We start from the raw sequence: 13271 nt of genomic DNA, 5'->3' as shown, positions 1-13271 counted from the left end.
TGGGGTTATATGGGGTTATATGGGGGGATATAGGGGGATATAGGGGGGATATGGGGTTATATGGGGGGATATGGGGTTATATGGGGGGTATATAGGGTTATATGGGGTTATGGGGGGGGATATGGGGGGATATGGGGGCACCATGATCATCTACACCTGCTCAGCGCATCACGTGGCCACCAACAGCGGGCAGGTATGGGGGATATAGGGGATATAGGGTTATATAGGGTTATATGGGGAGATATGGGGTTATATGGGGGGATATGGGGGGTTATGGGGCACTATAGGACTCTATAGGACTCCATGGTGCCCTAGAAGACTCTATAGGACTCAATGGTGCCCTATGGTGCCCTATAGGCCTCTATGAGTCTCTGTGGGGCCTATAGGACTCTATGGGGCTCTGTGGGTCCCTATAGGACTCTATGAGCCTCTATAGGACTCTATGGGGCCCTACGGGGCCCTACAGGACTCTATGGTGTCCTATGGGGCTCTATAGGACTCCATGGTGCCCTAGAAGACTTTATAGGACTCTATGAGCCTCTATAGGACTCTATGGGTCACTCTGAGGCTCTATGGGGCCATATGAGCCTCTATAGGACTCTATGGGTCTCTATAGGATCCTATAGGCCTCTATATGTCCCTATATGTCCCCCTATGTCCTATAGTTTGAGCTGGGTTCCTTCATGCCCAACATGCCGGCGGCCATGCGCACTCCCCCCTATGGGTCCCTATAGGCCTCTATGAGGCTCTATGGGGTCCTATAGGACTCTATGGGGCTCGAGAGGACTCTATGGGGCCCTACGGGGCCCTATAGGACTCTATGGGGCTCTATGGGGCCCTACGGGGCCCTACAGGACTCTATAGGACTCTATGGGGCTCTGTAGGACTCTCTGTTGCCCTATGGGGCCCTATAAGTCTCTATGGTGCTCTACGGGGCTCTATAGGACTCTATGGGGCCCTATAGGACTCCATGGTGCCCTATGGGACTCTATGGTGCCCTATGGTGCCCTATAGGCCTCTATGAGCCCCTATGACGCCCTATAGGACTCTATGAGCCTCTATAGGACTCTGTGGGTCACTCTGAGGCTCTATGGGGCCCTATAGGACTCAATGGGGCCCTATGAGCCTCTATAGGACTGTATGGTGCCCTATGGGGCCCTATAAGACTCTATGATGCCCTATGGGGTCCTATAGAGCCCCTATATGACTCTATGGGGCTCTATAGGGTCCTATATGTCCCTATAGTTCCCTATATGTCCCTATATGTCCCCCTATGTCCTATAGTTTGAGCTGGGTTCCTTCATGCCCAACATGCCGGCGGCCATGCGCACTCCCCCCTATGGGTCCCTATAGGCCTCTATGGGGCCCTATGAGCCTCTATAGGACTGTATGGGGCTCTATGGGGTCCTATAGGCCTCTATAGGGTCCTATAGTTCCCTATATGTCCCCCTATGTCCTATAGTTTGAGCTGGGTTCCTTCATGCCCAACATGCCGGCTGCCATGTGTGCTCCCCCCTATGGGTCCCTATAGGCCTCTATGAGGCTCTATGGGGTCCTATGGGGCCCTACAGGACTATATAGGACTCTACGGTGCTCTATGGAGCTCTATAGGACTGTATGGTGCCCTATGGGGCCCTATAAGACTCTATGATGCCCTATGGGGTCCTATAGGCCTCTATGGGGCCCTATAGGCCTCTATGGGGCCCTATAGTCCTCTATATGTCCCTATATGTCCCTCTATCCCCCATTGATTTCAGTTTGAGCTGGGTTCCTTCATGCCCAACATGCCGGCGGCCATGCGCGCTCCCCCTATGGGGCCCTATAGGACTCTATGAGGCCCTATAGGACTCTATGAGCCTCTATAGGACTCTATAAGACTCTATGGGGCCCTACAGGACTCTATAGGACTCTATGGGGCCCTATAGGACTCTATGGTGCCCTACAGGACTCTATAGGACTCTATGGGGCCCTATAGGACTCTATGGGGCCCTACAGGACTCTATAGGACTCTGGTGCCCTATGGGGCCCTATAAGTCTCTATGGTGCTCTATGGAGCTCTATAGGACTCTATGGTGCCCTATGGGGCCCTATAAGACTCTATGATGCCCTATGGGGTCCTATAGGCCTCTATGGGGCCCTATAGGCCTCTATGGGGCCCTATAGTCCTCTATATGTCCCTATACGTCCCTCTATCCCCCATTGATTTCAGTTTGAGCTGGGTTCCTTCATGCCCAACATGCCGGCGGCCATGCGGGCTCCCCCGCCATCCCATAAATCCCCACTGAGTCTCCACGACTTCCTGGACTCACTTCCTGCCGTCAACACCACGTGTCGGGTCCTGTCGGTGCTGTGGGTGCTGCGCAACGAGCCCATAGACATGGTGAGACCCCAGAACAGCCAAAAAACAACTTACGGACCCAGAAACTTCGGGTTTTACCCCAAAATTCCGGGTTTTACCCCAAAACTTCCGGGTTTTACCCCAAACTTCCGGGTTCTTATCACTTCCGGTCCCATACTTCCGGGTTTGCCAACTTCCGGTCCTCAGACTTCCGTGTTTTACCCCAAACTTCCGTTTTTTACCCCAAACTTCCGGGTTTTACCCCTAAACTTCCGGGTTTTACCCCAAACTTCCGGGTTTTACCCCCAAACTTCCGGGTTCTTATCACTTCCGGTCCCATACTTCCGGGTTTGCCAACTTCCGGTCCTCAGACTTCCTTTTTTTACCCCAAACTTCCGGGTTTTACCCCAAAGTTCCGGGTTTTACCCCAAAACTTCCGGGTTCTTATCACTTCCGGTCCCATACTTCCGGGTTTGCCAACTTCCGGTCCTCAGACTTCCGTTTTTTACCCCAAACTTCCGGGTTTTACCCCAAACTTCCGGGTTTTACCCCAAACTTCCTGTTTTTTACCCCAAACTTCCGGGTTTTACCCCAAACTTCCGGGTTTTACCCCCAAACTTCCGGGTTCTTATCACTTCCGGTCCCATACTTCCGGGTTTGCCAACTTCCGGTCCTCAGACTTCCGTTTTTTACCCCAAACTTCCGGGTTTTACCCCCAAACTTCCGGGTTTTACCCCCAAACTTCCGGGTTTTACCCCTAAACTTCCGAGTTTTACCCCAAAACTTCCGGTTTTACCCCAAACTTCCGGGTTTTACCCCAAACTTTCGGGTTCTTATCACTTCCGGTCCCATACTTCCGGCTTTGCCAACTTCCGGTCCTCAGACTTCCGTTTTTTACCCCAAACTTCCGGGTTTTACCCCAAACTTCCGGGTTCTTATCACTTCCGGTCCCATACTTCCGGGTTTCCTACTTCTGGTTTACCCCCAAACTTCCGGTTTTACCCCAAACTTCCGGGTTTTACCCCAAACTTCCTGTTTTTACCCCAAACTTCCGGGTTTTACCCCAAAACTTCCGGGTTCTTATCACTTCCGGTCCCATACTTCCGGGTTTGCCAACTTCCGGTTCCCCCAACTTCTGCTTTTCCCCACTACTTCCGTTTTTTACCCCAAACTTCCGGGTTTTACCCCTAAACTTCCGGTTTTACCCCAAACTTCCGGGTTTTACCCCCAAACTTCCGGTTTTACCCCAAACTTCCGGGTTCTTATCACTTCCGGTCCCATACTTCCGGCTTTGCCAACTTCCGGTCCTCAGACTTCCGTTTTTTACCCCAAACTTCCGGGTTTTACCCCCAAACTTCCGGGTTTTACCCCAAACTTCCGGGTTCTTATCACTTCCGGTCCCATACTTCCGGGTTTGCCAACTTCCGGTCCTCAGACTTCCGTTTTTTACCCCAAACTTCCGGGTTTTACCCCAAACTTCCTGTTTTTACCCCAAACTTCCGGGTTTTACCCGAAACTTCCGGGTTCTTTTCACTTCCGGTCCCATACTTCCGGGTCTGCCAACTTCCGGTTCTCAGACTTCCGGGTTTTACCCCAAACTTCCGGGTTTTACCCCAAACTTCCGGGTTCTTATCACTTCCGCTCCCATACTTCCGGGTTTGCCAACTTCCGGTCCTCAGACTTCCGTTTTTTACCCCAAACTTCCGTTTTTTACCCCCAAACTTCCGGGTTTTACCCCTAAACTTCCGGGTTTTACCCCAAACTTCCTGTTTTTACCCCAAACTTCCGGGTTTTACCCCTAAACTTCCGGGTTCTTATCACTTCCGGTCCCATACTTCCGGGTTTGCCAACTTCCGGTCCTCAGACTTCCGGGTTTTACCCCCAAACTTCCGTTTTTTACCCCAAACTTCCGGTTTTACCCCTAAACTTCCGGGTTTTACCCCAAACTTCCTGTTTTTACCCCTAAACTTCCGGGTTTTTCCCCCAAACTTCTGGGTTTTACCCCTAAACTTCCTGTTTTTACCCCAAACTTCCGGGTTCTTATCACTTCCGGTCCCATACTTCCGGCTTTGCCAACTTCCGGTCCTCAGACTTCCTTTTTTTACCCCAAACTTCCGTTTTTTACCCCAAACTTCCAGGTTTTACCCCAAACTTCTGGGTTTTACCCCAAACTTCCGGGTTTTACCCCAAACTTCCGGGTTCTTATCACTTCCGGTCCCATACTTCTGGGTTTGCCAACTTCCGGTCCTCAGACTTCCGTTTTTTACCCCAAACTTCCGGGTTCTTATCACTTCCGGTCCCATACTTCCGGCTTTGCCAACTTCCGGTCCTCAGACTTCCGTTTTTTACCCCAAACTTCCGGGTTTTACCCCTAAACTTCCGGTTTTACCCCAAACTTCCGGTTTTTACCCCAAACTTCCGGGTTTTACCCCAAACTTCCGGGTTCTTATCACTTCCGGTCCCATACTTCCGGCTTTGCCAACTTCCGGTCCTCAGACTTCCGTTTTTTACCCCAAACTTCCGGGTTTTACCCCTAAACTTCCGGGTTTTACCCCTAAACTTCCGGGTTTTACCCCAAACTTCCTGTTTTTACCCCAAACTTCCGGGTTCTTATCACTTCCGGTCCCATACTTCCGGCTTTGCCAACTTCCGGTCCTCAGACTTCCGTTTTTTACCCCAAACTTCCGGGTTTTACCCCCAAACTTCCGTTTTTTACCCCAAACTTCCGGGTTCTTATCACTTCCGGTCCCATACTTCCGGGTTTGCCAACTTCCGGTCCTCAGACTTCCGGGTTTTACCCCAAACTTCCGGGTTTTACCCCCAAACTTCCGGGTTTTACCCCAAACTTCCGGGTTCTTATCACTTCCGGTCCCATACTTCCGGCTTTGCCAACTTCCGGTCCTCAGACTTCCGTTTTTTACCCCAAACTTCCGGGTTTTACCCCTAAACTTCCGGTTTTACCCCTAAACTTCCGGGTTTTACCCCAAACTTCCTGTTTTTACCCCAAACTTCCGGGTTCTTATCACTTCCGGTCCCATACTTCCGGCTTTGCCAACTTCCGGTCCTCAGACTTCCGTTTTTTACCCCAAACTTCCGGGTTTTACCCCCAAACTTCCGTTTTTTACCCCAAACTTCCGGGTTCTTATCACTTCCGGTCCCATACTTCCGGGTTTGCCAACTTCCGGTCCTCAGACTTCCGGGTTTTACCCCAAACTTCCGGGTTTTACCCCCAAACTTCCGGGTTTTACCCCAAACTTCCGGGTTCTTATCACTTCCGGTCCCATACTTCCGGGTTTGCCAACTTCCGGTCCTCAGACTTCCGGGTTTTACCCCAAACTTCCGGGTTTTACCCCCAAACTTCCGGGTTTTACCCCAAACTTCCGGGTTCTTATCACTTCCGGTCCCATACTTCCGGGTTTGCCAACTTCCGGTCCTCAGACTTCCGTTTTTTACCCCAAACTTCCGGGTTTTACCCCAAACTTCCGGGTTTTACCCCCAAACTTCCGGGTTTTACCCCAAACTTCCGGGTTCTTATCACTTCCGGTCCCATACTTCCGGGTTTGCCAACTTCCGGTCCTCAGACTTCCGTTTTTTACCCCAAACTTCCGGGTTCTACCCCCAAACTTCCGGGTTTTACCCCAAAACTTCCGGTTTTACCCCCAAACTTCCGGGTTTTACCCCCAAACTTCCGGGTTTTACCCCAAACTTCCTGTTTTTACCCCAAACTTCCGGTTTTACCCCAAACTTCCGGGTTCTTATCACTTCCGGTCCCATACTTCCGGCTTTGCCAACTTCCAGTCCTCAGACTTCCGTTTTTTACCCCAAACTTCCGGGTTTTACCCCAAAACTTCCGGGTTCTTATCACTTCCGGTCCCATACTTCCGGGTTTCCTACTTATGGGTTTTCCTACTTCCGGGTCTTCCAACTTCTGCTTCCCCCCAACTTCCGGGTTTCCTACTTCTGGCCCTTCCTACTTCCGGGTTTTCCTACTTCCGGTCCCATACTTCCGGGTCTTCCAACTTCCGGTTTACCCCCAACTTCCGGGTTCTTATCACTTCCGGGTTCTTATCACTTCCGGTTCCATCCAACTTCCGGGTTTCCTACTTCCGGCCCTTCCTACTTCCGGGTTCTTATCACTTCCGGTCCCATACTTCCGGGTTTCCTACTTATGGCTTTTCCAACTTCCGGGTTTTCCAACTTCCGCTTCCCCCCAACTTCCGGTCCTTCCCACTTCCGGTTCTTATCACTTCCGGTCCCACACTTCCGGGTTTCCTACTTATGGCTTTTCCAACTTCCGGGTTTTCCTACTTCCGGTCCCATACTTCCGGGTTTCCCTACTTCCGGTTTCCCCCACTACTTCCAGTTCTTATCACTTCCAGTCCTTCCTACTTCCGGGTTCTTATCACTTCTGGTCCCATACTTCCGGGTCTTCCAACTTCCACCTCCCCACTACTTCCGGGTTTCCTACTTCCGGCCCTTCCTACTTCCGGGTCTTCCAACTTCCGGTTCCATCCAACTTCCGGGTTTTCCTACTTCCGGTTTCCCCCACTACTTCTGGTTCTTACCACTTCCGGTCCCATACTTCCGGGTCTTCCTACTTCCGGTTCCATCCAACTTCCGGTCCTTCCTACTTCCGGTCCCATACTTCCGGGTTTTCCTACTTATGGCTTTTCCAACTTCCGGGTTTTCCTACTTCCGGTTCCATCCAACTTCCGGGTTTTCCTACTTCCGGTTCCATCCAACTTCCGGGTTTCCTACTTCCGGCCCTTCCTACTTCTGGGTCTTCCAACTTCCGGTTCTCCCCCAACTTCCGGGTTTTCCTACTTCCGGTTTTACCCCAAACTTCCTGGTTCTTATTACTTCTGGGTTCTTATCACTTCCGGTTCCATCCAACTTCCGGGTTTTCCTACTTCTGGTTTCCCCCACTACTTCCGGTTCTTATCACTTCCGGTCCTTCCAACTTCCGGGTTTCCTACTTCCGGCCCTTCCTACTTCCAGGTTTTCCAACTTCCGGTTCCATCCTACTTCCGGGTTTTCCTACTTCCGGTTTCCCCCACTACTTCCAGTTCTTATCACTTCCGGTTCCATCCAACTTCCGGGTTTTCCTACTTCCGGGTTTTCCAACTTCCGCTTCCCCCCAACTTCCGGTCCTTCCTACTTCTGGGTTCTTATCATTTCCGGTCCCATACTTCTGGGTTTCCTACTTCTGGTTCCATCCAACTTCCGGGTCTTCCAACTTCCGGTCCCATACTTCTGGGTTTTCCTACTTCCGGTTTCCCCTCAACTTCCGGTTCCATCCAACTTCCGGGTCTTCCAACTTCCGGTCCCACCCCCCCAACTTCCTGTTCCTGTCCCCGTTAGCTCCCATTGGGCCATTACCCCGACCGTCACTTCACGGAGCCGGTTCCGCTTCGTTCCATGTCACGTTTTCGTCGTCGTTTGAATCGAATCAGTGAAAAAATCCGGAACCGGAACCGGAAACTTCAACTCCCGTATCCGTACCTCGACCCCAGCAACGTGGAGAACAGCGTCGCCATATGAACGGGTGGACACAATGGAGACCCCAATAGAAACCCCAATAGAGACCCTAATAGAGACCCCAATAGAGACCCTAATAATGACCCCAATAGAGACACTAATAGAGACCCTAATAGAGACCCTAATATAGAGCCTAGTAGAGACCCCAATAGAGACCCTAATATTGACCCTAATAGACATCCTAATAGAAACCCTAATAGAGACACCAATAGAGACCTTAATATTGACCCCAATAGTGGCCCTAATATTGACCCTAATAGAGACCCCAATAGAGACCCTAACAACGACCCCAATAATGATCCTAATATTGACCCTAATAGAGACACTAATAGAGATCCTAATAGAGACCCCAATAATGATCCTAATAGAGACCCCAAATGTGACCCCAATAGAGACCCCAATAGAGACCCCAATAATGATCCTAATAGAGACACTAAGAGAGACCCTAATATTGACACCAATAGAGACCCTAATAGAGACCCTAATAGAGACCCTAATATAGATCCTAATAGAGACCCTAATATAGAGCCTAATAGAGACCCTAATAGAGACCCCAATAGAGACCCCAATAGAGACACTAATAGTGACCCCAATAGAGACCCCAATAGAGACCCTAATAGAGACCCTAATATAGATCCTAATAGAGACCCCAAATGTGACCCCAATAGAGACCCCAATAGAGACCATAATAGAAACCCTAATAGTGACCCTAATAGAGACACTAATAGTGACCCTAATAGAGACCCCAGTAGAGACCCCAATAATGATCCTAATAGAGACCCTAATAGAGACCCCAATAGAGACCCAATAGAGACCCTAATAGAGACCCTAATAGAGACACTAATAGAGACCCTAATAGAGACCCCAATAATGATCCTAATAGAGACCCTAATAGAGACCCTAATAGAGACCCTAATAGAGACCCTAATAGAGACACTAATAGAGACCCCAATGGAGACCCTAATATAGATCCTAATAGAGACCCGATTAGTGATCCCAATGGAGACCCTAATAGAGACCCTAATAGAAACCCTAATATAGACTCTAATAGAAACCCTAATAGAGACCTTAATAGTGATCCTAATAGAGACCCCATTAGAGACCCTAATAGAGACCCTAATAGAGACCCCAATAGAGACCCTAATAATGATCCTAATAGAGACCTTAATAGAGACCCCAATAATGACCCTAATAGAGACCCCATTATAGACACTAATAGTGACCCCAATAGAGACCCCAATAATGATCCTAATAGAGACCCCAATAATGATCCTAATAGAGACCCTAATAGAGACCCCATTATAGACCCCAATGGTGACCCTAATAGAGACCCTAATAGAGACCCTAATAGAGACCCCATTATAGACCCGAATATTGACCCCAATAGAGACCCTAATAGAGACCCTAATGGAGAGCCTAATAGAGACCCCAATAGAGACCCTAATAGAGACCCTAATAGAGACCCCAATAGAGACCCTAATAGAGACCCTAATAGAGACCCCAATGGAGACCCTAATAGAGACCCTAATAGAGACCCCAATAGAGACCCTAAGAGAAACCCTAATAACGACCCTAATAGTGGCCCTAATAGAGACACTAATAGAGACCCCAATAATGATCCTAATAGAGACCCTAATATTGACCCTAAAAGAGACCCTCAGAGAAACCCTAATAGTGACCCTAATAGAGACCCTAATAGAGACCCCAATAGAGACCCCAATGGTGGCCCTAATATTGACCCTAAGAGAAACCCTAATGGAGACCCTAATAGAGACCCCAATAGAGACCCTAATAGAGACCCTAATAGAGACCCCATTATAGACCCTAATAGAGACCCTAATAGAGACCCCAATAGAGACCCCAATAGAGACCCTAATAGTGATCCCAATAGAGACCATAATAGAGACCCCAATAGAGACCCTAATAGAGACCCCAATAGAGACCCCATTATAGACCCTAATAGAGACCCTAATATTGAGCCTAATAGAGACCCCAATAGAGACCCTAATAGTGACCCTAATAGAGACCCTAATAGAGACCCTAATAGAGACCCCATTATAGACCCTAATAGAGACACTAATAGTGACCCCAATAACGATCCTAATAGAGACCCTAATAGAGACCCTAATATTGAGCCTAATAGAGACCCCAATAATGATCCTAATAGAGACCTTAATAGTGACCCTAATAGAGACCCTAATAGAGACCCTAAGAGAAACCCTAATAATGACCCCAATAATGATCCTAATAGAGACACTAATAGAGACCCCAATAGAGACCCTAATAATGACCCTAATAGAGACCCCAATAATGATCCTAATAGAGACCCTAATAGAGACCCCATTATAGACCCCAATGGTGACCCTAATAGAGACCCTAATAGAGACCCTAATATTGAGCCTAATAGAGACCCTAATGGAGACCCCAATAGAGACCCTAATAGAGACCCCATTATAGACCCTAATAGAGACCCTAATAACGACCCTAATAGAGACCCCAATGGAAACCTTAATATAGATCCTAATAGAGACCCTAATAGAGACCCCAATAGAAACCCCAATAGAGATCCTAATAGAGACCTCAATAGAGACCCTAATAGAGACCTTAATAGTGACCATAAAATTGACCCTAATGGAGACCCTAATAGAGAACCTAATAGTGACCCTAATAGAGACCCTAATAGAGACCCCAATAATGATCCTAATAGAGACCCTAATAGAGACCCTAATAGTGACCCTAATAGAGACCCTAATAGAGACCTCAATAGAGACCCTAACAGAGACCTTAATAGTGACCCTAATAGAGACCCTAATAGAGACCCCATTATAGACCCTAATAGTGACCCCAATAATGACCCTAATTGAGACCCTAATAGAGACCCTAATAGAGACCCCAATAATGATCCTAATAGAGACCCTAATAGAGACCCTAATAGTGACCCTAATAATGACCCTAATAGAGACCCCAATAATGATCCTAATAGAGACCTAATAGAGACCCCATTATAGACCCGAATATTGACCCCAATACAGACCCCAAATGTGACCCCAATAGAGACCCTAATAATGATCCTAATAGAGACCCTAATAATGATCCTAATAGAGACCCTAATAATGATCCTAATAGAGACCCCAATAGAGACCCCAATAGAGACCCTAATAGAGACCCTAATAGAGACCCCAATAGAGACCCTAATAGAGACCCCAATGGAGACCCTAATAGAGACCTCAATGGAAACCCTAATAGAGACCCTAATAGAGACCCTAATAGAGACCCTAATAGAGACCCTAATATAGATCCTAATAGAGATCCTAATAGAGATCCTAATAACGATCCTAATAGAGACCCTAATATTGACCCTAAAAGAGACCCTAATAGAGACCCCAATAATGATCCTAATAGAGACCCTAATAGAGACCCCAATAATGATCTTAATACAGACCCTAATAGAGACCCCATTATAGACACTAATAGTGACCCCAATAGAAACCCCAATAGAGACCCCAAATGTGACCCCAATAGAGACCCTAATAGAGACCCCAATAGAGATCCTAATAGAGACCCTAATGGAGACCCTAATATTGACCCTAATATAGAGCCTAATAGAGACCCCAATAGAGACCCTAATAGAGACCCTAATAGAGACCCTAATAGAGACCCTAATAGAGACCCTAATATTGAGCCTAGTAGAGACCCCAATAGAGACCCTAATATAGAGCCCAATAGAGACCCTAATAGTGACCCTAATAACGACCCTAATAGAGACCCTAATAGAGACTCTAATAGAGACCCCAATAGAGACCCTAATAATGATCCTAATAGAGACCCTAATAGAGACACTAAGAGAGACCCCAATAGAGACCCCAATAGAGACCCTAATAGAGACCCCATTATAGACCCTAATATTGACCCTAATAGAGACCCCAATAGAGACCCTAATAACGACCCTAATAGAGACCCCAATAGAGACCCCAATAATGATCCCAATGGAGACCCTAATAGAGACACTAATAGAGGCCCTAATAGAAACCCTAATAGAGACCCTAATAACGATCCTAATAGAGACCCTAATAGAGACCCTAATAGAGACCTCAATAGAGACCCTAACAGAGACCTTAATAGTGACCCTAATAGAGACCCCAATAGAGACCTTAATATTGGCCCCAATAGAGACCATAATAGTGGCCCTAATATTGACCCTAATAGAGACCCCAATAATGATCCTAATAGAGACCCCAATAAGGATCCTAATATTGACCCTAATGGAGACCCCATTAATGATCCTAATAGAGACCCCAATAGAGACCCTAATAGAGACCCCATTGTAGACCCAAATATTGACCCCAATACAGACCCCAAATGTGACCCCAATAGAGACCCTAATAATGACCCTAATAGAGACACTAATAATGATCCTAATAGAGACACTAATAGAGACCCTAATAGTGACCCTAATAGAGACCCTAATAATGACCCTAATAGAGACACTAATAATGATCCTAATAGAGACACTAATAGAGACCCTAATAGTGACCCTAATAGAGACCCTAATAATGACCCTAATAGAGACCCTAATAAAAACCCTAATAAACTGGGTTATAATGGGATTGAACTGGGTTATATGGGATCTATGGGGTAATAGGGGCTGGTTATGGGGCATCTATGGGGCTGAACTGGGCTATATGGGATCTATGGGGTAATAGGGCCGGATATAGGGCTGAACTGGGTTATATGGGATCTATGGGGTAATAGGGGCTGGTTATGGGGCATCTATGGGGCTGAACTGGGCTATATGGGATCTATGGGGTAATAGGGCCGGATATAGGGCTGAACTGGGTTATATGGGATCTATGGGGTAATAGGGGCTGGTTATGGGGCATCTATGGGGCTGAACTGGGTTATATGGGATCTATGGGGTAATAGGGCCGGATGTGGGGCTGGTTATGGGGTGGGGTTGTGGTGTAACTGGGTTATATGGGATCTATGGGGTAATAGGGGCTGGTTATGGGGTAATAGGGCCGGATATGGGGTAATAGGGCCGGATATGGGGTAATAGGGCCGGATATGGGGTAATAGGGCCGGATGTGGGGCTGGTTATGGGGCTGAACTGGGTTATATGGGATCTATGGGGCAATAGGGCCGGGTGTGGGGCTGGTTATGGGGTGGGGCTGTGGTGTAACTGGGTTATATGGGATCTATGGGGTAATAGGGGCTGGTTATGGGGTAATAGGGCCGGATGTGGGGCTGGTTATGGGGTGGGGCTGTGGTGTAACTAGGTTATATGGGATCTATGGGGCAATAGGGGCTGGTTATGGGGTAATAGGGCCGGATGTGGGGCTGGTTATGGGGTGGGGCTGTGGTGTAACTGGGTTATATGGGATCTATGGGGTAATAG

At 48.0% G+C, this 13271-nt stretch overlaps 2 protein-coding genes across 8 annotated transcripts in view; one reads left to right on the top strand and one right to left on the bottom strand.

Annotated features, from left to right (window-relative positions):
- The window catches only part of LOC107307257 (uncharacterized), a 51892-nt gene that overhangs the window by 38113 nt on the left and 508 nt on the right, over positions 1 to 13271 (top strand). The window contains exons 13-14 of one of the 7 annotated variants that reach the window (XM_085534519.1): positions 2210 to 2380; positions 7700 to 7883. The exons of 1 other annotated variant lie outside the window; for it this stretch is intronic. In XM_085534519.1, the coding sequence (XP_085390645.1) occupies positions 2210 to 2380; positions 7700 to 7879 (351 nt within the window). In that variant the 3' untranslated portion in view covers positions 7880 to 7883. Of the gene's footprint in view, positions 1 to 665; positions 750 to 1462; positions 1547 to 1757; positions 1851 to 2209; positions 2381 to 7699; positions 8801 to 13271 lie in introns of those variants that run through there. 5 more of the 7 variants (XM_085534518.1, XM_085534525.1, XM_085534521.1 and 2 more) reach the window with 5 other exon arrangements.
- Positions 8058 to 10223, bottom strand: LOC146751490 (uncharacterized). The gene is made up of 3 exons (XM_085534533.1): positions 8824 to 10223; positions 8335 to 8692; positions 8058 to 8069 (listed from the first exon to the last, which is right to left on the bottom strand). The coding sequence occupies exons 1-3, from the start codon at positions 9234 to 9236 to the stop codon at positions 8058 to 8060; spliced, it is 783 nt and encodes a 260-aa protein (XP_085390659.1). The 5' UTR covers positions 9237 to 10223.

Source organism: Coturnix japonica, unplaced genomic scaffold (genome assembly GCF_054131305.1).
Source record: "Coturnix japonica strain WE unplaced genomic scaffold, WE-NBRP24 Scf084, whole genome shotgun sequence".
In the NCBI taxonomy this organism is placed as follows: domain Eukaryota; kingdom Metazoa; phylum Chordata; class Aves; order Galliformes; family Phasianidae; genus Coturnix; species Coturnix japonica.
The sequence above is the reverse complement of the archived record's forward strand: the minus strand, read 5'-3'. Positions and strand labels throughout refer to the sequence as shown.

Coding starts and splice junctions, on each gene's coding strand:
- LOC146751490 (XM_085534533.1), bottom strand. CDS start 9,236: ATGGGGTCTCTATTAGGGTCTCTATTAGGGTCTCTATTAGGGTCACCA. Junction 8,693..8,823: donor ATATTAGGGTCTCCATTGGG/GTCTCTATTAGT, acceptor GGTCTCTATTAG/GGTCTCTATTGGGTCTCTAT.